Source organism: Orbicella faveolata, unplaced genomic scaffold (genome assembly GCF_042242905.1).
Source record: "Orbicella faveolata isolate gen_17 unplaced genomic scaffold, um_ofav_v1 contig_4, whole genome shotgun sequence".
In the NCBI taxonomy this organism is placed as follows: Eukaryota; Metazoa; Cnidaria; class Anthozoa; order Scleractinia; family Merulinidae; genus Orbicella; species Orbicella faveolata.
In genome coordinates, this window is record NW_028301569.1 from 11758584 (window position 1) to 11782690 (window position 24107).

General features: G+C 39.3%; 2 protein-coding genes across 3 annotated transcripts; both read right to left on the reverse strand.

Annotated features, from left to right (window-relative positions):
• Positions 1 to 90: 90 nt before the first annotated feature.
• LOC110049737 (solute carrier family 60 member 1-like) lies at positions 91 to 11890 on the reverse strand. Of its 2 annotated transcripts, none has more exons than XM_089276333.1 (11): positions 11305 to 11890; positions 8476 to 8659; positions 8101 to 8118; positions 7495 to 7755; positions 7129 to 7261; positions 6295 to 6428; positions 5355 to 5447; positions 4869 to 4949; positions 3652 to 3799; positions 1868 to 2071; positions 91 to 1101 (listed from the first exon to the last, which is right to left on the reverse strand). In XM_089276333.1, exons 1-11 carry the CDS (start codon positions 11604 to 11606, stop codon positions 986 to 988), a joined length of 1674 nt encoding a protein of 557 aa, XP_089132459.1. In that variant the 5' UTR covers positions 11607 to 11890; the 3' UTR covers positions 91 to 985. The 2 variants fall into 2 exon arrangements, with proteins under 2 accessions (XP_089132459.1, XP_089132460.1); XM_089276334.1 differs by lacking the exon at positions 11305 to 11890 and adding an exon at positions 9343 to 10232.
• Positions 11891 to 13037: 1147 nt separating this feature from the next.
• LOC110049728 (solute carrier family 60 member 1-like) lies at positions 13038 to 24100 on the reverse strand. Its single transcript, XM_020755539.2, has 12 exons — positions 21736 to 24100; positions 19250 to 19427; positions 18811 to 18828; positions 18393 to 18662; positions 17591 to 17729; positions 17242 to 17372; positions 16801 to 16893; positions 16308 to 16388; positions 15509 to 15656; positions 15025 to 15095; positions 14714 to 14831; positions 13038 to 14130 (listed from the first exon to the last, which is right to left on the reverse strand). Exons 1-12 carry the CDS (start codon positions 22062 to 22064, stop codon positions 13961 to 13963), a joined length of 1746 nt encoding a protein of 581 aa, XP_020611198.2. The 5' UTR covers positions 22065 to 24100; the 3' UTR covers positions 13038 to 13960.
• Between the last annotated feature and the right edge of the window lie 7 nt (positions 24101 to 24107).

Here is a 24107-nt window from a genome sequence, read left to right on the forward strand (position 1 = left end):
GGAAAAAAAGGGGGGGGAGAATATACCAGGTTCCTCGTTAAATGATAAAATCCAGCTTTATGAAATTTGTGGTAATAACACAACTTGTCGTAAGCTTTGAAACGCCTTGTTAATAGTTTGGTTTATTTCATATAGTGAATACAAAACTATTGACACTCTGTACAAAATAGTTGGCATTCTACTCAATATGGGCTGTTTACATAGCGTGGTCAGTTGCGCGATAAAGCGGAAATAGAAAAAAGAGATTTAATCCTTCTAGTAGTAAGCTAATATGAAAGATATGGAGCAATTCACGAGCCATACTTTTGCTTCATCTAAAAGATATCCTGGTGCAAAACATTTCATAGGAATTTTATTCTTATTCTATTTTTATATAAAACGTTTTGCACTGGTCCACATTCGAAACAAAGATAATTCGAAAATGCCACATCACTGTAGTGGTCACTACCTCTCTTGTGTCGGGACAACATTGACAGTGATGATGAAGGTGACGGTAACTTATGTCATCACATTTAAAACCCAAAATGGTCAAAACTTCGCGCAACTTTACATGACCCGGTGCAAAGCTACGAACAATTTCCATTGGCTATCCACCGTGCAATAATGAAATTTTGTTTCTTTTTAACAAGCGGGATTGTCAAATATCAATATATCGAGTTCAGAGAGGCCATCGGTTCAGAGTTTCTCATAAACTTCCATTTTAATTAATGCTCGTAATTCCATATCACCGTTAAATGATTCTTTTTTGACGCTCTAAGCCGCGACTAATGGCATCAACTCCTTATAAAGGTCACTGCGGATGCATAGGCGCCTTACATGACGTCACTTCTAATGACGTAATCATCCAGTGACATAGTCATCTTCTACGACTGTAACCTTGCCCCCAGGGTCCTATAGCTAGCAACATTCTTCTTCTCAGCTTGTGTTACTTGTTTCCAGTCTACTCTATTTGATATTACTGTACGTCATTTTCTTTATAGGTTCGTTATCTGTTCGGCGTTTTATCTTCTGAAGCATCTTTAGAAACCAATTGATCTGAATCTTGTTCTAAGTTACTGTGCATCTTTTCGTCCCCTCCTTCTTCAGCTCCCTCTCCAATCACTGAAATGAAAAAAATAAGTTTACTGAAACGATGGTACAATATGTAGATAGTGGTTATTGACTAGGAATTTTATAACAAGGTAAAAATAAATCCCAAAATTAAGTTATCTTCGGTTTTCTCTGCCGCTTTCAGGCCATAATAAGAAAGAAAACACTCGCGTGTTCCGATCGCGAGGGTCCTTCAAAGTGGCCTATTTCTATTTTGTGTTGTTGTTGTTATTGTTGTTTTTTGTTTTCTGATTTTTAGTTCTCTATTCGTAGTAGGAACTAAAAATCGAAGCGTCAGCTCTTCCAAACTCGGAACAGTGGTTAATTTGCCTTTATCAACTTGAAGTACTGATGTTATCATCTCAGTGTTTCATTTGCTCGCCACACCGATGCTACTCAGCAGTCTCTTTAGAATCCAATGACAATAACAACTTTGTTTCGTGGTACTTAAAACTGCTGCTTATAAGGCCTGGGCTTATACAACTTCATGAGGGGTTTTGGGTTTTGGGTGGGCTTATAAACGGAGGGGCTTACTTCCGAGGAGGAGGGGGGGGGGGGCGCTTAAGCGCAATAAAAGACCGTTTCGAAATGAGCTATAGCAGTGTTGATTGAAATGGGTTTCTCATATACTGGTTTTTGAGCTTTAAAAAAATCGCTAATAATCAGAAGTAGTATTTTGTTTACAGGTAGATGGATCTATAACCGGTTATAACCGGTGCGGAGGTTTATGAACGGGAGGGCCTATAAGTCGCAGTTTATGGCATTCCAAGCAACTTACCTTCTCTCCGATGGACGTCGTGAGTTGCAGCACCCTTTCCTATTATTAACACTGCTAAATAGGCTCCGAATGCCGCAAAACACAAAATGCATCCCTCCGCTAAGAAGCTGATGGCGCCTACATAGTCAAAAACTTTGCCCACGATGAGTGGAATAATCATCTCTCCTATAGCTGCACTAACAACAAACATGCAGGTCACCGTGCCTGAAAATTAAAGTTAAAATGGAAATTTTTAACATTGTGTGGATAAAGGTTGCGCCTACTTGGCTACTTGGCTTCAACGTATGTCTTGGCGCGCACAAGCAATCAAAATGCTATCAAAGCATTGCAAATTCCTTTGCATTTCTTTCCTGGTTGGGGTTTAACTTATAACTTGAAAATTGGTCAAAATTTTACAACCAGCTGAGAAGAGAAACGAAAGATTAACTGATCGCTGACAAAACACTGAAACTTTACTACCAACTGCGATTTTCCCACCCCCTCCTCCTAACCATACCCTCTTGACGGATCATCTTCACTTTCCCGGCATTCGTCACGGCTACAATATGTTTACCCGCCAAAACACCCTTCATGCTGGTTACACGCGTCGGACAATTTCTTCATTCAGCTCACCTCCGCTCAACTCTGTTCAACTCATGAAACAGCCAAATGCTTCTCTTGAATTTTGCTTTCTGTTTGCGGGCTTTTTGACACTTTTATGTCTGACATGATCCGAAAAAACCTGATACTACAGCGAGAGGAAGCAGAGGCGGAACAATTTGTCAATCAGCAAGCACAAGAACGATGCAGAAACAGGTTGGATTGCAAGAGTTTTAAAGACAACTTGATTCTGTTGCAGCATGGATTCCTAATATATGAATTTTCATCGCCAAGAACATTCATATGTTCAGAACTGGACGGAGAAGATTATGAACCAAAGGTAACTTTTAAAACTCTGCTATTTTAATTTTGCATTTTTTTTCCCGTCGAAGTTGCACCATTTTGCCCGTATTTTGTAACTTGTCCACCTCGCGACCTGTTGTTTTGTATTCACACTCGTCCAAAAGGCCCGTGTGTATACTAAAAAGCTAAGTCGAGTCATTTGTGGGACATTTTAGATATGCAAACATTTTTATATAAATTATTGTGTACTAAATTGTTTAATTCAGAACAGGTTTGGTGCGAGGAAGTCCTTCGTTAGGCCGTCATCAGAGCGTGCGTTATAAAACTTTGTACATTTCTTGGCTTTCCTCAAAACAACAACTAGAAATGACAAAATTCCGGCTTTGATACCACTGACGTTAACGAATTAAACGGTTCGTTTCAGACTAACATGCTATCTTAAAAAAAATAGCGATAAGATGCTGTAATTTCACTGAGCAAGCACGCATCTCTGTGTAGTTGTTTACTTGTAATTTAGAAACCCCACAATACTCAAAATACCGCACGAGAGGGGGTAAGGCTGTCGCTGCTATAATACGTACTCCCTATGATGGAATAAACGGGAGGTTCGCTAGGGAAGAGTACAATTTTTCAGGTTGAGGGCAGAAACTTCACGAGTTGAAGTCACATACAAAAAGCCTGTTGGGAGAGCTGTCGTCATCTAGCTATTTCATTTTATTGTTAAAGGACCCATCATCAGCTTCATTCTAAGGGTATACCGTAAAGAAATCGGGAATCTATAGCAGTAAATTAAAGGGTTACCATTTCCGTCAAAAATGATCTAAAGATGGGCAAGTGTTCGGACCACGGGTCGGAGCTTGAGTACCCCCTCCCCTTCCCCTTTAGGCAGCTGTTAAACAAACCTGTAACATTGAAGTACTGCTCTGCTAGTGCCACGCTTGTGGGAAATACATTGCTCATAAAAAGACCAAATGTGCTGGTTCCCATCCATAGCGCAGATTCACTTGCTCTGAACGCTAACATTAGTAAACTAGATACCAAGCAGCCAATCTGAAAAAATATTGAACCTTAACATTACAACAATCCCTTAGAGTTTGGAATAAATTGTCGAGTGTGAAGGGAAAAAGTAAAAGATCAGGTACAGGAAGCGGTGGGAGACTAAGAAGTTCAATATCAGACGACAAAATACAAAAGTATAAACTGAAGAAGTGACTTCATAATTAAAAGTAACTTGGGAAGGTAGGTACAGTGTTTGCTTTTCCGGCAAGACTACTTGCTCATTAGGCCGGAGATTATCGGTTTCCGTAGCATGAAGGAACCAAGAGTATTTCTACTCCCTCCTGAATGGGATGCTAGTTCATCGCCGCGTTACCCACCAGCATCATCTCGGAACGTGAAGGTAGGCACTGTCCTTTCTAAACATGGCTCACATTATGGATAGTTGTATGCGTGGGTCTTTTAACGAAAATAGGCATCAGATAGTATGACTATCAAAGTTGTTATCCGCGATCTTTGGCTCTGCACTGGTGCTTTATCCAATCAGGTAAAACTGGTGTCAATCGCAACATCGCTTACACGCGTTTCTCAGCGCTTGGGTCTCTAGCATATCTATCTCTAGAGTTCTGATATTATTTAACAATTATTCCATGAAACCGCGTTGGATATGAAGTGATAAATAACCAACGAGCGCGTAGCGCGAGTTGGTTATGATCACTTCATATCCAACAAGGTCGAATGGAATAATTGTTTTAGTATATTCTTAATCGGGTTTTTGCCGCCGATTTTTATTTCAACAATTTTACAGAGCGGAAAATTTTTAAACTTGGCGCACTGTTTTCCATATAAGGTAAAACTCCGACTAATGGCTCATAGTCGGAGTTTTTGAGCCAATCAGAGAGCTAGAAATGCAATAGTCGGAGCTGAGAATATACTAATACTGGATATTTGTAGTTGTTTTGATTAGTCACGTTTGATTACATTGCCCATTACTGTCACTAACTTAGCCTGCGTCGCAGACGCAACCGGCCGTGGGTAAATTTCCTTCTGCAACGCAGGCTATTAGTCGCCACGTGTTGTTTTATTTCCACTGATCATACAATAGATGAGAATGTAAACTTACCAAATCTACAAGCAGCATAACCGCTGGAGACAAAAACAAGGCTATAGGTATTGATATGAGACGACCTAACGCAAGTGATCCCTGAGAAAAAAATAAGTGTTATTAAAAAAAACGTTCATTTCTTTTAAATTAAAGAGGTATGGACAAACTTAAATTACCCAAAAGTTACAAGGGAAAAACTAAATACTGTTTGCCTGTATGAAATGTATTTCTACAATACTTGTTAAGTTTTGGGGCACATGTTGTCTTGATCTTCTACACTACCGTAACAAACTTGTTACTTTGTGGGTAAATCGTATCAACAACAGGCAAGTTCACCGTCCTGTAGCATCAAGGACCCAACAAGCATACTCACCCTAACCTGCGTTACGGGTTACGACCCGTAATGACAACTCTAGTTAACTCTTTTATGTGTTGTTCAAAATGCTAAGAGAGCTAAAACAAATAACCCTCATTCAGTGCTAACTTTGTCATACAATTACTCACCCAAAACACAGAGGTAAGAAATGCACCTTGTGCTGACGTCATATGAAGGGAGCTCTTTACCGCGTATGTGTAAACATACCCTCCATAGGACCCCTGACAAAGAATACAACATTACGGCTATCATACAGTTGCCGATTTTAAATAAGGTTATTAGCTTCTACAGAAACTGTTGTGCTTTGTCAGCGGGCAAGTAAAACACCTGGCTATTTATCAACTTGAAGTTGATAAAGGTAAGGTAACCGCTATGGCGAGTTTTGGGAAGCTGACATTTCGAGCGTCAGCATATCCTACGTCGCCAGAGCAAAGTGGGGTGTTGATATGGTAAAGAAGGGAGTTACGCTAAAGCAGGGAGCATGACCTGACAGAAAACACATAAATGAATGAATGAATTAAACGAAAAATGTTCATTGACATGGGGAGCCAAGGTACTGAGTTATAAAAGTGGAGTAAAGTTTGTGACAATATGTTACATTATGTCTGAAAGACGTTCTAATGTACCAATGAACTGATTAACCCTGATTATAAGACACTGCAAGTGGTATAAACGTCTTGTGGAATCATGTGGGCTGCATAACGCAGAACTTTTGCGTTCTGCATCAAAACGATACTGTTACCTTCTGTAGCTTTGGCGATAAAAAGAAACTCCAGCAAAGCTCTACCGGGCTTCATATTTGGATACAAGTGCAGTTCAATGTTACAGTATAAGAGTCAATATTTCGACCATGAAGACATGATTGATCATCGCAGTTATGCACACAGCTTAAGCAGTTATGAAATTAAAGCCTGAAAAAAATTCAGGCCTGAACCGACATATCTTTCTCCGTAATTCAAATATATGATCTTTCATATACTCACGTGTAATATTTTGACCAGTCAGAAATAACGTTTCTTGCTCTAACCGATATCTAACTGAAACTATAAACAAGCGCAAACTTTTTACCTGCATTCCATCATAAAGAAAAACTAGAAATGAAGTCCAGAAGGTGATACAGAGAATCTGTGTTTTGTTTGGGTTATCACACAGACCGGGTTTCTTCAGAGTTTCCTTGTCCAAGTGAACTTTATGTGTAATGCCTAGAAGAAATCAAAAAACAGCTGTAAATATTTTTTGCAGCTGTACCACTGACACAATCCTTTGACTTATCGGTCAAAGGTGACAAAAGTCACCTTTGATTTTGATGAAAACGATGCTTTCGACGTTTTTCAAATGTATCAGTGGGGAAGGTGCTTCTAAATGTGGTTTTTACTTGTGTCAAAGAAACCTTCACTTCTGTCAAAGCCATGGTACCCTTGAAATGCGTTAAGGGGTGATATCAAACGTTTTTCTTTACCTTGATGGCCAGAGAGTCAAAGTTAATCTTTAAACTTTGTCCTTTCCTCTGACGCGAGTCAAAAGCCCGGGGAGAGGGACTCTCATATAGAAAGGACGGGGGTGCTCGTCGTACCTTTCAGGGGTTAAAAAAGAAGTTTTGGTACTTCTTAGGGTGTTCAGTCTCGAAAGGGCCTCAGTGGGGGCTTTTGCGGGTACCTTTTAGGGTATTGAGCCAAAAAAATATGACAGGAGATAATATGTTGTCTTAGAATTGCTACCTCTTTGAGGTGAAAAATATTTCAAACCACACCTACAGAATCTGATTTAGGTACCTCTTAGTGGTTCTTTTCAAAATTTGCCGTCCTCAGTTTTATATGGGAGTATCCCCGGGGTCTAAAGCAGTCAAAGCATCTCTTCTTTCAGTGTAGAAAACCGCTGTACAACAATAATTTATTACGACACCTTCTATGTCTGTATCCGGGACCTCTGATGCGCTTTGGTCACTTTCTGCTTGGGCAGCAGCAGCTCTTTTTAATTTATGCTCCTCCCACTTGTCTGATATGACAATGTATGCAAGGCCTATCACAACTGGTATCTACAAAGAAACGAAGGCACTTAATTTTATTGGCTGTACAGTGCAACCTCACAAAAATAAGATTCAGCTGCTATTCAGCTGTAGTTTAATATTAGTTTTAAGGTTTACTTTCGTTTCGGTTTTTCCCACGCTACCTGGACCCAACCTAACGCGGTCTTACCTGTAAGAGAATAAGACTGCACTAAAGATATAAGACTGCAGTAAAGAAGAAGAACAAGATTTGAAAGACTCACATGTGCTAAAGCTATAATCCAGTATGCAACCTGGACTTCGCTCTTGTATTGCTCCGATCCAGGGTAATACGTATCTCTCAAGTGATTGGTTGGTCTGTGAGATAACTTATGGTGACTGCGATGTCCCATTCCACCGTATGGCAGCGGATTCCCTCTCCTGGCCGCCGGCAGCCCGAGATCTGGATGGGGTGTACCGCTGAGAAATGGCTCTGCTATGAGCGGGCTCACAAATGCGCCGAAACCATATGAAAAGTAAAGAGCCTGAAAAAAAAAAAGACAACAACAACAATGTTTAATATTGCCAGAGCGACAAACATTCAATTTTTTCGTACAGTAACAATGCATTGCATCAACTTGTCTGTGTACATGTGTAGGCATTTCTATTATTTTTAATGATTTTGAGCTATTTTCACAGTCAAATAATCTCTTTAAAATAATGCATGGCAATGACGAGTTCATATTTTGCTTTATTTAAGATCGACAAAGATTTTATTTTAAAAGTTTAACACCACCACTTAAAAACATTCGCGCTCTTGAAAGTGTACTATGCTTCCAGGCTGCAGAACACGAAGAAAATAAAAAAGACGTAAAAAGTTTTTAACTCACCTGCAAATAAGGGGAAACCTTTGGAAAAATAAAATGATAAAAATTAAATTATTGATTATCACTAAAATATATTTTTAAAAAAACTGACTATTTTCACGACCAAAGCTCTTCCCCCTTGGTAGTACACGTAGCTTGGCTACGTGTAGCTTATGCACCATATATAGCAGCTTATGCACCATATATAGCATGTATCGACAAAGAAAATCGTTACTTCCCTTAGTGGAATGCTAGTCCATCGCAAGCAACCCATTTTCGGGGGATTACCCGCGAAATTCACTAATACCCGTTCATACTCTTTGGTGGAGAGAGGCATTGCGAGAGTAAGGTGCCACACAAAGACAACATAGCAGTCCTCCTGATCTCTCTTTATATTACCTTTTTTCCGTGTATTGCAATAAGCTGTACATTAGTTGCAGTGTCCAGAATTCCGACCGAAAATCCCGCAGCTGCTGTTGATAAGATTAAAAGCCACAGTGTTCGGCACATAGGAATCACTGCCAAGAAAATGGCATTCAATAACAGAAAACACAGTAGCAGCAGATTCCGATTAATGTCGTATCTGGGGAGAAATAAAATGAAAAAAGTTATGTAAAATAAAATCTTGCTCACACTGGTCAAGTGCTGTATATAAAGCCTGCGCGTAGCTTTTGTTTCTATAACATAAGGCGACTTGGAGTATTGCTACTTCCTCCCCTCCCTGATATTATGCTAAGCCAAAGGTTTTCTCTCTCTACCCCCGTTGAGTTTGCGCTTGCCCAATTTCCCGCGGTTTATATTTTACACGCACGTTCGTTGAACTGTGGCGATCAGGAATGGAAGGTTTGTGGACAGATTGTAGAATAATACGTTATGTTGTCTCACTTCGCGACGTCTTGGATTCTCTATCAATAGAAATTATTACAACTAGAAATATAGCGCTGGGTTTAAAAAGAGACTTCTTGAAACGCGCCGCTTTTTGTGATAGTAAGAAAAATAGCATGGTCTTTATTTAGTTGAGTTTGGTAAGATTCTGGGAAACTTCTCAAAAGAGTCTCAAAAGCCAATGGTTGCCGTTGATAGATCAGAGTAGATATAACCGAAGTTGTTCCTACGTTCTTCAAAAGTTATTGAAAGCCAAGTTTATGTTTAGGTGTACACTGCTCTATTGGTTCTTATGATATAAAAAAAAAACCAATGTATAAATACTGTATTTTTAAACCTGTTGAGTCTTAAGTTAAGAACGAAATCAAAAACCAGTAATACCTGTCTATAAGGGTACCAGCGACAATTGCGCCCACGAAGCGAAGAGTTGATTGCGTAAATAAAAGCCAACTTAACGCATCTATAATGTCAATATTGGTAAAAAACGAGATCAAATAATCTGTAAGTGTGGGCCCTGCCATTCCCACGGACATCCCGAACATAAAAAACGTGCTAAAGTAGAGAAAATGGGCGAAGCTTGATCGACAATATGGCGAACAACTCTTCCTTAGATCCTCCACTTGATCCGCGTACGACTTGATCCGTAGCCATATTACTGGAAAAATCACTTGCCGAAGCATGACGGACTGATTTGTGTTGCTGCGCTCAAGACCTCGTGAGTGTCAGGGCAAAATGGGAACTTGTAGTCGGCCAGAGACTTCAATTATTCTAAGACTGTTATTCGATTCCTTGAAAGTATCTGGATGCTGTGATTAGACCAGTCTGTGTCCTCCTGTGACTAGAATCCAGTTATTACGTCATTACAATTCCTGTGTTACATTTTAAGGGTCTGAAGCGCACGTTTTAAAATTTCGGCTATGTTGTAAGCCACGTTACAACAAACAGAATTACAGGTTGAACCTGCCCTCTGTCTGCATACGTCCCGATGGGAACTCACACTGTCACGATGGTTGGATACAGTTTCACTTGTTACCTTTTTTCGCGCTGTTGTCTGTGGTATCCCTTAAGGTAGATATTCCGTATTGAATGTGGTACGCAATTCGGTGTTTGTTGTTTAAAGAAAACAACGAAATAACACTCAAACAATCAGCGTATTGAAACATATTTGTTTAACAACCTGCTGTGAAGCAGGTAGACCAAAGTGGCCCGTTTACATTTGATCTTTTAAACCTGTTTAAAAATGGCAAGAACTAATAATCCCTCAAGATGTTTTTTCCTTGTTGTGAAGTCACAATGGAGTATATGCTGTAAACCAGCATTAACTGATGTATGTCGAGCCATCATTACATGATTTCTTTTAACCGGGAAGAAAGAAAACCTTACTTGTTGGGTTTTGCTCAATCATCAGATAATGACTTTTACAGTGCAACTACTCCAACCAAGGCCACCCGACAAAATTTTCCAAAAATTTAACGAGCAAAAATCGTGGAGGTTAACAATAGTTTTCCAACATATTATGCTTGTAATCAAGCTGTACATTATACAAAGGCAATAGATTTGTATTCATTTTGGATAATTTGTCGGAAAACTATTGTTAACCCGCCCGATTTTTATTCGTTAAATTTGCAGAAAATTTTTTCGGATGACCTTGGTTGGAGTAGTCGCACTGTAAAAGAAATCAAGTGATAACTCAGTGAATGGAAATCTTAAACTCATCTTCTTCCTTTTTGGAACTTAAAACTGGCGATTAAATATTTGATTTGACGGTAGCACAACAATGCTCTAAACCAGGCCTTTTGTTTGGGAGTTGAGGTGGGAGTCTGGGATCTTCCTCCGCCGCACTTCTTCTAACAACTTACACTGGAGGATCTGGTAGTAACAACGAGGTAATCTCGTAAGGCACCATGGGAATTAAAGTCAACATTTGAATAAGACACACAAACAAAGTTTTGAACGATTTTCAAATGATTATGAAAGGGAAAAGTCAATACTAACCATTTCAATATAATTTGATTAGACAAGGTTGAATACTAATTGAGTTTCTCTGTCATTTCAATAACGGGTTTTGGATGCGACTCTCTCGAAATTCTCTTAATCAACCATGAGTTTACATATAAATAAACAGGTAGCGAGACGAGCCGGTGAGTTTGGGTCAGGTTAGGGTTAGACGCGCAGTAATTTTGATATAGCTTTATGAATTTTTCTCTTGTGTTTAAGATAGCGAGATACTTAGCAGCTGTTTAATAAAGTAGGATTAAGAGACTAACAGATTATATTCGTGAAAAGCAACACTGATTTTTAGCTTGTTGACATTTTGATTGATCCTTGATAAATCTACGTTACCTGTCCAATAAAATCCCAGCTACGCTCGCTCCAAGCAGAGCGTACGCCGCCTGTGTAAAGAACAACCAACTCATCATATCCAAGCCATGGTGAACTAAATGACCTAGCTCGATCAATGTAGGCCCTAGAATCGCCATTGTAGTCCCAAAAGAAAAGAAACAACCGCAGTACAACACAGTAATAAGTACACGGCGAGGTATACAGGTCTTGTTTTCGTTTGTGTTTAGTTCCTCAGCATCAGTTTCTCTCCTCGAGGCCCTTTCTTGAGCGATAGTCAAGCTAAGGAGATAAGTAAAACTCATAACGTCTTTCCCTCGTCATGTGTGAAGATAGCGACCCTTCAATCACACAGTAACCAAGTCCTCATACTTGAAACCAAACGAATTGTTTAGAATTTGAGAAATCGAGGAAACGCCACACAATTGAGCTTGCTTTCTCCTCATTGAGAGCGGTATTCAAGGCCACATCTTAGCAAAGCAGCCAGTGTTCTATCTCAAGTGACAAGCTGTTACTCTCGAGTAAGGCCATAACCACTTCGCCATGATAATCGGAAGTGGGCTTTTAAATATGGCTGACTTTTGGCGGTTGGTGGTCATTATTTATTCATATAGCTCTACATGTTGCATGTACTTATAAACAACTCGCGAGAAGTGAGCAAGAAAAAAGCGCCATAGACAAACATTGCTCTATATTTCATGTACAACGAAGCATCCCTCTTTCATTTTTCCCAGTAGGTTTTGGTGCAGCGTTCAATACATTCAATTAAAATGTGGAACTGAAGGTTGTCAAAGGTGCAAACTGTTGTCGTTTCGGGTGGTTGTTTTACTTTTGATCATTCTTTCACTGTGAGGGAAGACGAAAAAGAGGAAATCCATTGGTTCAGTAACAAAAACAATTTTTTTTTTGCACAAACAAACCTGCAAGTGACCTTAGTCTAGAAAGGAAATACGAGATTTAAAATCGAGCGAGATTTGAATTATCTTTTGAACGCAAGAAACTTGACGAATTCAGAACCCAGATAGAACTGAGTTTAGATTATGTAGTTTCTTGGTGTTAGCGACATTCTGGGATAGAAAGAAAATGAAAAATACTCTTGGAGTAAGGAGAGAACTAATGAGTAACTCAACTGTAATATGTTACTCCGAGAAGGGAGTGGAACCCAGGCTACCGAGGTGCTTGCCCAGCAAAAACCAATTGATCGGCTAACATTGCTTCTCAAGAATTCCTTAATTTTGTTGATTGTCAGTGGCGGATCCAAACCTTCAACTGGGGGGGGGGGGGGGGGGCGCTTTTGTTTTGCTTGCCCTGCGGATTTTCTTCCTTCTGTGATTTCTTCTTTTTTGACCCAAAATAAAGGGAGGGGGGGGGGGGGGCGATTGTAAGGGAAAAACAAACAAAAGAGCAAATGAACGAACAAACAGCTACTCCATAAAATTTTATTCTTAAGAAACAAAGAATCAAATAACAACAACAAACCAATAAGACAAGAGATAGATACACAAAAGGGCAACACTTTTCCCATGTTGTCGTGGGTGGGTGATGAGGAAGGGTCTTGCGTAAGGGGCAGGTGTCGTGTGGACAGAAGTACCATCAGTAATCAAGACGGTGTTCGGAAAGAGACGGAAGCGTCGTGATTAATACGAACTTTGTGTGACTTTTACGGAAAGGTTGCGAGTAAGACAAATGTAGTGCTAATACAGAAGACGGGAGGAGGAGTGAAGGTCAAAACGGAGTTTTTTTTACTTTTTAAATTTATTTCATAATCTTTATCATTTATTTACATTTCAAAGTGACCTAATATAATGAACAGTTCATCAATTGAACAAATTATAGCAAAAGCATCTATCCCAAAGGTCGAAGTTGAAAACTGAATAAACCACACAACCTCATATCAGGTATCTCCTACCTAATGAAAGAAACCCGAGCCTCGTCCAACGACGCATATATTGGTGGATATAAATGAAAGCAACGTCCTACGGTAAGAACTTGGTTCTTAGATGGCAAAAGGTCATTCAGAAACTAAAAAGATCGCTTCATGTCTAGAAGAGCGGCAGGTATGAAAATAGTCTACATTGACAAAAAGGGGGTTTCAGTAAAAGAAGGGAAAATGACGAAAATGACAATTTGCGCATAAAAGATTAACAAATATTTTAGAGATTTTCGTTGAGTAATTTCACATTACTCACTTACACTACGAAGTCAAGACAACATTTAAAGTTAAAAGAATGGAAAAGGGTGGTTAGAGGTTCTCATCTAAATTCCTGTATGCTTCTTACTGAATATGGCGAGTGCATCTGCCGCGGACTGATAAACTTAAAAGTGTCGTGTAATTTTTTAAATTAATTTCATCACTGCTATTATCTAGACTAGTGGTAATCGCATTACCGTAAACCGTTTAAACAGTGGCCTCGCCACACGATATCATTTTCGTGTCTCTTCAATATGGAGTAAAGAAGTTGGGAGAGACATCCCTCCGTCGTTCATTCTGCCGCTACAACGGAGAGAGCTCTGGTTAAGAAAATGCCTGCACTCCAAACTACTATATTTCTACTGAAGTCGATACTATATCATTCATTACTTTCTCTCTGGAATATTAAATCCTTCCATATTTATTGTTCCTAAACAATAACACCAAAATTGAGTTGATCAGGTTATATTAACTTTGTAGTTCTGCAACTCTGTGAGCTGCCTCGTTCCTGAGTAGATCATCGTGCCCAGTCTCTTCTGTTTCCTCGTCACACGTAACCAGCGGAGTGTACTCGCAATCATCGGCAGCCTGGTCACAATGGCACAGGCGTTTTATGGCGGCTCGATATAGATCGTGCACTTCAACGACAAAGAAAAAGAAATACGAGGTCAGACAAAGATTTACTGCAATATCATAATTTAAGGCACAAACCAGCAATAATTAATGAATATTTTTATGTCAATCGGCTCAACAGAAACGTGGTAAAAACAGCGTGCTACTTCTCTCATGAGCCGAAAAGGGAAAGTCTAAATCTCTTATATTGAAGTACAGTGGAACCCTGCCTAACGGTCACCTCGTTAACACGGTAACCTTTTTATTATGGCGACTTTTTTCACGTCCCGGCAAAACGCCCATACATTTTCTTATTTGAAAACACCGTTAATGTGGCCTCCCCGTTAACACGGCCAACGGCCACATTTTAAAATCTTAACCTGTATATTCCTTTATAATTTTAGACCGTTAATAGGGTTACTCGAACCAGTTATGTTCATTTTTCCATTGTTAATATTTCATACACTGATTCAAGTTTCAATTTTCCTAAAAATTATATCCGCATTCCGGATGCTTATTAAGAACAGTTATTTAGAAGTGCAGATGTGTTAGTCACTTCATAAAGGTTCAAGTACGTTGAGTTGGAGATCAGTGATTATACGTGCTTACCTGATTGGTTAATTTGAGCCCTGGCGGTCATGCGCAAAATCAGGAAAACAAAAAGGGCGAAAATGCAAACCAAGAAGCCGATCACAAGGAACGAGAGAGGTCCTTCTCGTGCGAAAGCCTGGTAGGGAAAATAACCATAATCAGTAGCTTAATCAATCAGCACTGATTGCTATGCAACATGGTGGGAATTGGCGGATGCGCATTTCTTTTCTTGATCCGCTGAAGTATTCCGTTATTTCAGTCAAGAAAATCTACCAAGACTGTGCTAACTGAAGACAAAATATCGTAGAGAATAAGTTAGGCTATATCACCTTTCCAACAAGTAGTGGGAACACCATCTCTCCTGTGGCAGAACTAACAATCAGGATACTTGTAATGGAACCTAAAATACAACGGAATAAGATAAGCATTACGACGAGATCCATCGATAAATCGGGTTTTTTATACGTCATGTAGATGTCCTTGAACTACTCTCTTGTTTTTGTGCGACGTTTTTGTTAGTCCTTGGGAGTTTACTTGCTTCGTAAACTGCAAATCATCTTTTTTAAGTAAAGAACATCCTAACCAGTATAGAGGTGGCCATGCAAAAATGCCAACTCAGAAGGTTGATCATTGCTTTGTTCTGAGTCGTTTGATTATTAATTTCCTCAAACTAGTAGATAATTCCTCACGTAGAGCTTCCGAATTTCGTTCAGTACAACTTATCGGCATAAAGAACATCCTGATTAGCCGAAGAGGGGCTTTTAAATTCCATTGTATGAAAAGACGGCATAAGATTTGCCGATATTAGTTTACCTGTTACGTCAATGTAGTGTTCTGCCAGAGATAGCGTGGAGGGAAACACAGAACTCATGAAAATACCAAACGCACCGCTACCAATCCATAACGCCAGGGAGAATTGGTGTAGATATAATATGAAGGAGATTGCTGTGAAGCATCCAAACTGCAAAGGAAAAAATGTATGCACTTGAGAATTTCATACTATCTCTCTTTGTGCCTACTTAGCCTTGATATGTAAGCTGTCCACTTGTATTGATCTAACTACCTCACTATGACTCTGAAATAAAGCCGAAATATTGTAACAATCTCTTCTTGCATTGTAACAAACTAAAACTTGGTTTTCAATAATGTTAACAATCCTCGTGCGCGTCTTGTTTATGTTATATTCAAAGTTGTCAGATGGTGCTTTTTTTTTTGTGAATTTTTGTCCAAAGCAAAATTACTTTGACTTGAGATCCACCCAAACAGCAAAGCGCGTTGATTAAGTTGTTGATTAACTTTGCAATTCAGTTTGACTTTTTGAGACTCCTTTTGTTGCTTTAGTCAAGACATTAAATTTTAATTGCGCATGTGCATGGGGGTTGGCTCAGTAGTTCAAATATAGGATCAAAGGAGCGTGTACCACAAAGAAGGAATGCATAACTCTTATCACTTGGTTGGTTTTGGACGGGAAACAAACAGTAATGGACAGAAAACGTACGTCATATCTGTAAGGGATGTGGACCTAAGGTACACATTGGTGGCAAAACAAATGGAATCTTTGACGGACTTGGCTCATTATGGCGGGAAAATAATACAACCTGATCTGACTTACCAGATTTACGAAAAGCATTTTGTCGGGCACCAGGAATACAGAAACAAGGATGGAGATAAACCTTCCAACAGCGAACGAACACTGCAAATTACAAAAGAGAAATGATAAGAGCAACATCTGTAACTGAATATAGAGAAAATGAAGAGGATTCACACAAAATTAAAGTCGACAAGTCCGCGTTTTTCGTCTTACAAATTGCTAAGTTAGACGACTTTTGCTTAGGGCACCACCCTGTGGGAGAAGTTGCTGGAGTAATCGTAAGTGTTCGAAGTAATCTTTAATTGGTCAATAACAATCGGAGACACTTCAGCTGCTTTTACGAAGACTAGCTTAGAGCACTACGTTGACGAAGAAGTCGATGGAGTACTCGTAAGTGCTCGAGATACACTTTAATTGTTCGATAAGAATCGGAGACAGTTCGGTTGCTTTTACAAAGATTTGCCAAAAGAAACGGTTGTTGTTCTGAGTACTTGATAAACGTTTGTTCACTTACCCAGAATAAGGAATTAACATACGCAGCATGACTGGGTGATAAATGAATGTCACTTTTGACGGCATATGCGTACAGGTATCCACCATATGCGCCCTGAAACAGATAGAAACAAACTAGAATCTTATTCCGAAGAACACGTTAAATTAGAACAGGTTATTAGAACAGGTTATTATATGTAGAGGTTACTAACACATAAATGTTGCAGACAAGTCGATTTCACCTGGTTCTGTTGCACCCCACCCTTATGTCACACTTCAAATTGCGCACCCGTAGCGGCGTAAATTGAAAGTGTAGGAATCAGTGTTTCACTGCGCGCGGCAATATCTTGAATATACCTTTTTCGCATTGAAGAATGGAAGCACTACAGCGTGCTACTCCCGGTATGACTAACAAAGAGAGAGAAAAGTTCCCTCGCCAATTGAAACGAGCTGTTCACGTTACCTGCAATCCGTCAAACAGGAACAACAACAGGCCTGCTAGAAGAGTTACCAGCGGTATTTTGGCGGGAAGACTGCAGAACGATAGCCTGATTGAAGAATGGTCAGCGGCAGGCTTGAACACTTGGGGCAGATCTGGCAAAAAGTTATGGTTGCAGGTTGCGAAAATGTATTTTTCGTAAGATCAACAAATGTGGACAGAAAACACCAGTGGAGTGTAGACCTCCAGCCTCTTATTTTACTGAACAATGTCGACGTAAATTTAATACCGTCCACACGCACGCTGTCTACGTAATGCAATATTAATTCAAGCAAAATCAAACTATTGTTGAGCTTAGTGATCGGTTCCTTACCCTCGTTTTCTGTTTCATCTGCATTCCCAGCAGGCAAAGCGGCAAGAGTGACCACTCTTCCGGCGAAAATCTCGGGTGACCAGCGCCTGAGATATCGCTGTCTGTAGATAAGGTAAAATAAGCCCGACTGTACGGGCACCTGAGGAGAAAGTCAGAGTTTTCTCATTGGAATGTAAATTTCCTATAGACCAACGCCCTGACGAAAACACTAACGTTAGAAATCGTTACTTGCCGTGGGTTTAAAATAATGACTCGGCAACAAGCACACAAACCGAAATTAGAAGACAGATACAAACTGAAGAAAAGCTGTCAGTCAGAAAGTACACTAAACATAACACTAGTGTGGTAATGATATTTACTGCTATACATGAACGTATTCACAAGCAGTGGGTAAACAAACACTTGTTCACAGATATAGGCAGACATAGAAACTGACCTGATGTGCAATCGTCTAAGCGAACCCTGGACATTTCTTGAACTCTTTAATTTTCTGTTCTCAAGTTATTTATGTAATTACACCATGCACTGTACTTAACACGATTTTGACCTACTTTTGACCTTTCTATTTGCACCATGCATTGTACTTTAGATTATTTTGACCTGCAATCGCACCTCGCAATATTTCTTTTAACTTTTAACATTGGAATGATGGTAGTAACTTTGTAAAGCATTCTATACGTAGATGCAGCGCTATTGGCCGCGGTAGGCATACCGTACAAGGCACTTGATAATAATGGCGCGAAACAGACAACCCCAAGCAGTAGACAAACAGACATACTGACAGAAAAACAGGCATTCTGACCTGTAATAGAGCTATAAGCCAGTAGGCATACTGTACAAAAGACTTCGTGTGGTAATGGCGGGACACCTGTGACATAGTTTCATTTAATGCCGTCATGTTTACTTGCATGCCATCAATATTGTATTCCATAAGTCCTTCCAGTGTCGAGTTTTCAAGTGTCCAACCAAAGATATTGGTTTGGAAATGTCCGTCTGTACACGCACTGCGAAGAAACGGCTCTGCTATAACAGGGCTCACCAGGGCACCCAGGCCATAGAAGAAGTGTAGGGACTGGTGAGGAGAGAAGTAAGAAAACAAGCAACGAATCAACAAGTTAAAGACAAAGCCAAAGATGATTTTTCACATCTTAAAATGACCGCTGGACCAGTTAAACGTTTTGATTGCTAGATCATCGTGCATAATACAAGTGAGAACGTACCTGCAGTCTTGGTGCAACCTGTATATAAACAAAAGATATAGATAAGTAATTGAAAGGATAAAAAGTAGAGGAAGTCTCGATCAAGAATGAGTAGACACTCAGACTCGTACCCAGTCACTATTTACGTGTTTTTGGGGAGAGAAGATTGAATATTAGGGTACCCTTGCCATCATACCTCGCACGCCTTAATCCACCCTAATCCAGTCTTCTTCCTCCCTAAAACACGTAAATAGAGCCTGGGTACGAGTCTGGTAGACACTATGGTATTGAATAAAACGAAAAACAACATTTACTTGTCCAGGTGCATGCGGCGCAGTGACATTTTGGGAGAAAAGTCGATTTGGTTTTAATGACATATTGGTTATGTTGGTGTCTATTTGTTGAAAGGAGAAAATGGACGTCGACCACGTGTTTTTATGAGTGCTATATATCTACCAACCTTTTTGCCGTGTATCTTGATTAGAACGCTATTTGCGACAGTGTCAATCACTCCCATGTGGACTCCCAATAGGGCGAAAAACGCCAGCATTATCCCAAACACGTGACATACAGGGATTACAGCGAGGTAGATTGCCACAGATGTCACGCAATATAGCAAGATAATGTTGCAGTCGTACCTGAAATATATAGGTAAGCAAATTCAAGTTCTACTTCAGGGGTTGGTATCTCATATTGTTGTTTAGCAATTGAGCAGGCGTCTTCTCTCCGTCTTTTTTATAGGGGATGTTTGCACCCGGCTAATTTCGTGCCCATATCTCTACAGGCTAATTGCATCACTGTTCTTTTATTGGTTTACTTGTTTTCGTTCCTTTGAATTATCATATTTTTTGCGACTTATACCGATTACAAGCTTTGTTTCGAGTTGTTATTTTAAAATTAATTTTATTATTATTATTGGCCAGGTAATGTGACATTTGTCAGGTTCAAAGAACAATAGAATACTGCACCGATCTTACTGTTCAGGTGAATGACGTTTTATGCCCGGGGGGGGGGGGGGGGAAGGAAGGGACTCTCATCATTTAAAACGGTCGGTGACGCTCGTCGCAGAATGTGAATTAAAGCCCTGAAGGAGACCAATCTGTGACTCGAGCTTTATTTAAACCCCTAAAGATACTACTTTAAAACGGACATGACGGTGTTTTTTATTTCTTCGAGTGTAACCAAAAGAATATGATCATAATCTCTTTGTGTAATCCGAAAAATATTTGTGTTTCGTCATGATTTACACCCTTAAGCGAGACGATGAGCATCCTCGACCTTTTCACATGGGATACCCTTCCCCGGCTTGTTTTCCTTCTGTTGATTTTTTCTGCGCTTTATGCCAATTACAAGTTTTGTTTCCAGTTATTGGTCAGATAATTTGACATCTGGCAGTCTCTGGAATGGAATACTGCACTGATCTTACTGCGGGTCAGGTGACTGACATATACTGTTACGTTAACTATACACTGCGCGGGGACATTTTGGGTTTACCAAGTCATTCAAAATCGTTAACTTGGAAAAGACTTACAGTGACATGACACAAACTAAATGAATTTTCCGGTTTTTCATGATGAGTTAATCTCTAGCGCCTAATCTTTCTTTAGATAAGTAACGCTCTAGAGACAACTATTCATTGGCTTGTAAAAGAAATTCAATAGCTGGTGAGATAAAACTGGCTTAATTCGAAAAAATTTCATGATATGAGCATCTATACCTATATATAACGTGATAATTTAACGCGAGAGAAATAATTACGATATTTACTTTTGCCTCCATGATGAAAAGGTTTGTTTCGTTTTTCGACTAAACTGGAGTAGACAAATAAAAAAATGTTATGTTAAACAGAAGAACGATCTCAATACGAAGCTGTGTTTCTATTTAGCAGTTAAAATATCATTAATATTTAACGATACGCCAATCAAATCTCAAAAAACAACGAATACACATACACTTACTGATATCAATTTTGCACGCAAGGCATTAACTAAATCAAAACGCATAGTCTTCTAAAGGGAAACTCTTTTTTTAGCGTATCTAAGCTGGACGTAATGTTCTTTCCTTTATTAACAATAGTTGCAGCGTTGCTGCAGTGTTGACAGTCGTATGCTAGATGCAGCAGACGCAACAGTTCTTTGAACATTACCCGGAGCTGGTGTTTGGTGTTTTTTCTATCCATATAAACTAAAGAAAAGCGGAAAATCGCACAGAATATAACTCTAAACAGCGAAAAACTTACGCATTCTACATTTCATGTTTGCTGTCATCTCTCCATGCTTTTGGCAAAACTCACTGTCTCATTCGGTAAAAGAAAATAATGCGATATGTTGATAAAATAAAACTACTTAAGAAATAATCAAAGATTACTCAAGACATTGATAATATCAAACATCTTAGCCATAGTGAAAAAAGGTCGTGATCTGGTATGAGCTTTATCCATTTTGATAGTTTGGTCGAATTTCACGTTGTCTCCATATTCTGAAGATGCAACAATCCTCTATGCTCTGTACATGTGTTGACGAGTTCGTTTGCTTTCTTTTGTTTTAAGGTGGATTATAGACCGAAAAATCATTTTATTATTTGAACATAACTATTCAGTGTTCCGGTTTTACTAAACTCACGTGTCACTAGTGAAAGAATCTTTGATCGTTCCGAAGCAATTTTGTCAGTAAAAGTGCAGATCTGCGCGCTTTATTACATTCAGTACCTGTGAGACTTTAAGGATTTAATTGCTCAATACTTCTTAATCCGATATGTTGAAGAGGAAATTGTACAGTTGCGCTCAAGATTTTATCAAATTCCGCTTTCGCTCGCAAAGCAAAATAAAAAAAAAATTACAAAACGTTTAAATCTTTGGTTATTTTGCCACCTTTAAATTGAGACCCCGAAACTATTACGGTTTAAGCACTATAGCTTACGTTAGAGAAAATATATCAAACTTCTTACCTGTCTGCCAAATAACCTCCTAAACTTGAACCAAAGAGCGCGCTTAAAGCCTGGGAGAAAAACACCCAGCTCATAACATTCAACGGCCGATTGGTAACACAGCCTAGTTCGAGTAATGTTGGTCCGATGACTGCGGCGGCCATTCCAAAAGTCCAGAAGGATCCGCAGTAACATATTGTCGCCTTGACACTCTTAAGGAATTCTTCTTCGTTTCTGTAATCTTTCAATCTTGAGGTTGAAGAGTTGTCTCCCGCGGGGGAGCCTTTCTCGCGTTTGATCGTCGTTTCAAAAATACTTGGCACATCTCCTTTAAAAAAATTATCCAACATTTTTCGAAGCAAGTCGATAGGAATGTATAGTTTACTCCTGCTGCAAGAACCTGCGGATAAAACTTCAAGCGAATGCCTTCATTTTGATCTCAAAACGGACTGCATTTCTGAAAAATCACTTCTCTCCATTTTGTCTTGGGCTACGTTGCGCGAAACTGAAATTTATGCGCGTGACGTCACCATTGGGAGCGAAACAAATTCGTTCAAGAATAACCAAAGCTTGCGACCAAAAATTTTTCAGTTCGCCGCCGGCAAACTTGTTATTTGCTACCCGTTGTTCACTGGTGAATATTCACTCTTGAGGACAAATCATTGTTTATTTTCCATCATTCTTGCTATTATAATAACTTTATTGTTCATCTCCATTTGACTAGCCTTAGATTTTTGTTTCGAAATTATTGTTCGCGACAAGATTCACGCATCAAAAATTCATGATGCAATGTTTTATTTATTTGTTGGGCTGAAGGTGTTTCTGTGCCTTCTAAATATTGCTCTATGTAGTTTGAAATATTTTGCATATAAAAAAAGAAAATATCGAAAAAAAGAAGCTGTCAGTTATTACAGAATGAGGCAGGCATCAAAATAATATTGTTGCAGGGTTAAGCATTGTCTAATGGTTTAGAACTTCTACTTTATGATCTAAAATGAATCTCTTATTTTTCCCTAGCATATTTGCTATTTAAGTTTCGCTTTCAACGTAGAAACTTTTCTAAGGTTTAAATCGTTTTTCATATGTAGAAAGGAAGAGCTTTTGCAGTTTAATTATTCAAAGTTCGCAATTAACCAGAATATTTCTTTGAGTCTAACTCGTGAAAGTTCTTAATTATTTAAAATATTCAAATTCAATGAAACCACAGTTTCTGTAAATCACGTTGCTAGTGCGCTGTGGGAGTCCTGCGGTGCCTTGTGGTACCCTGTGGTGTAGTGTGGGATTTCTAGCCTGATCGAAGTCTGATCTATTGTCAGCGTTATAACTAAATTATCACCACTTCCATCAAACCAAATTAGTAGCATCGCTGGAAATCACTTTATGAATGGGAAACAAAAAGTGTTAGCGATATGTTCTATTCCTTCACACACAGAGTAGAAAATCTATCACCTACGAAGATCAAAGACACAATTCACGGAAAAAGATTTCTTTGCAAAAGTGATAAATCATCAACTACAAAAAAAATCGTCTTGCAAATTTCAATGCATTGTCAAAAACAATCATCAGGTTATAGTTTTCTTATCAGATAACAAGCAATCATCTGTTAAGTGCTGGAAATATAGCACCAACTCCTCAGAAGAAGTATTTAAAGAAACTCATGTTTTAAGAAGGGAGGGGAACTGACAGATCTCGCAACAGACGCAATGTGAAAATAGCGAAACAAAGTCGATGATGTTCATAAACGTAATGATGGAAAGAAAACCCTACAGTAGTGAAAGGTCTCAACTCTTGTGTCGCCTATTGAACGTGGCTCAGGAGGCCTAGCTTAAGTACTGATTCCAAAGCATGAGCTGACTAGGAGAATTACTATACTTCTCAAGCTTAAGTTTAAGCTAAATCTACGTCAGGCCAAACGGCCCATACAAGCAGAGCTTATCACGGTTTCTGTAGCATGAATTGACTGGCCATGAGAGTATTTCTACTCCCCCTTGGATGGGTTGTTAGTCCATCGCAAGGTTGGCTACCAGCATTAATTCACCGTCTCTCATTTACGCACCTAGGTGGAGACAGGGCTCGAACCGAAACCACTCGATCAGGAATGCAGTGCGCTAACCACTGCTCTTCATACTGATGGAGTTTTGGTCGCAACAGTTTTTCTTAGGTTGTCAGAATCTCAGTCTAATCCATGATGCTTTACGCACTCAATTTCGCTATGCGATGCTTTCTGAGATTAAAATGGTCCAGACCACGGAGAAACTATGGCATATTGGTCGTTTCCCGTTGTCCCTCAGGCTTAACATTACCCCGATAGAGGGTAACAACGGGAGAGTCACGGTACTATTTTCCGTTATCTTAACTCTTCTACATTCCTCCAGAGACCTTCTATAAACGTT

Coding starts and splice junctions, on each gene's coding strand:
- LOC110049737 (XM_089276333.1), bottom strand. CDS start 11,606: ATGAGTTTTACTTATCTCCTTAGCTTGACTATCGCTCAAGAAAGGGCC. Junction 3,800..4,868: donor TTATGCTGCTTGTAGATTTG/GTAAGTTTACAT, acceptor ATATTTTTTCAG/ATTGGCTGCTTGGTATCTAG. Junction 1,102..1,867: donor CGACGTCCATCGGAGAGAAG/GTAAGTTGCTTG, acceptor TTTTCATTTCAG/TGATTGGAGAGGGAGCTGAA.
- LOC110049728 (XM_020755539.2), bottom strand. CDS start 22,064: ATGTTGGATAATTTTTTTAAAGGAGATGTGCCAAGTATTTTTGAAACG. Junction 17,373..17,590: donor AGATGAAACAGAAAACGAGG/GTAAGGAACCGA, acceptor ACTTTTTGCCAG/ATCTGCCCCAAGTGTTCAAG. Junction 14,131..14,713: donor GGCTCAAATTAACCAATCAG/GTAAGCACGTAT, acceptor TTGTCGTTGAAG/TGCACGATCTATATCGAGCC.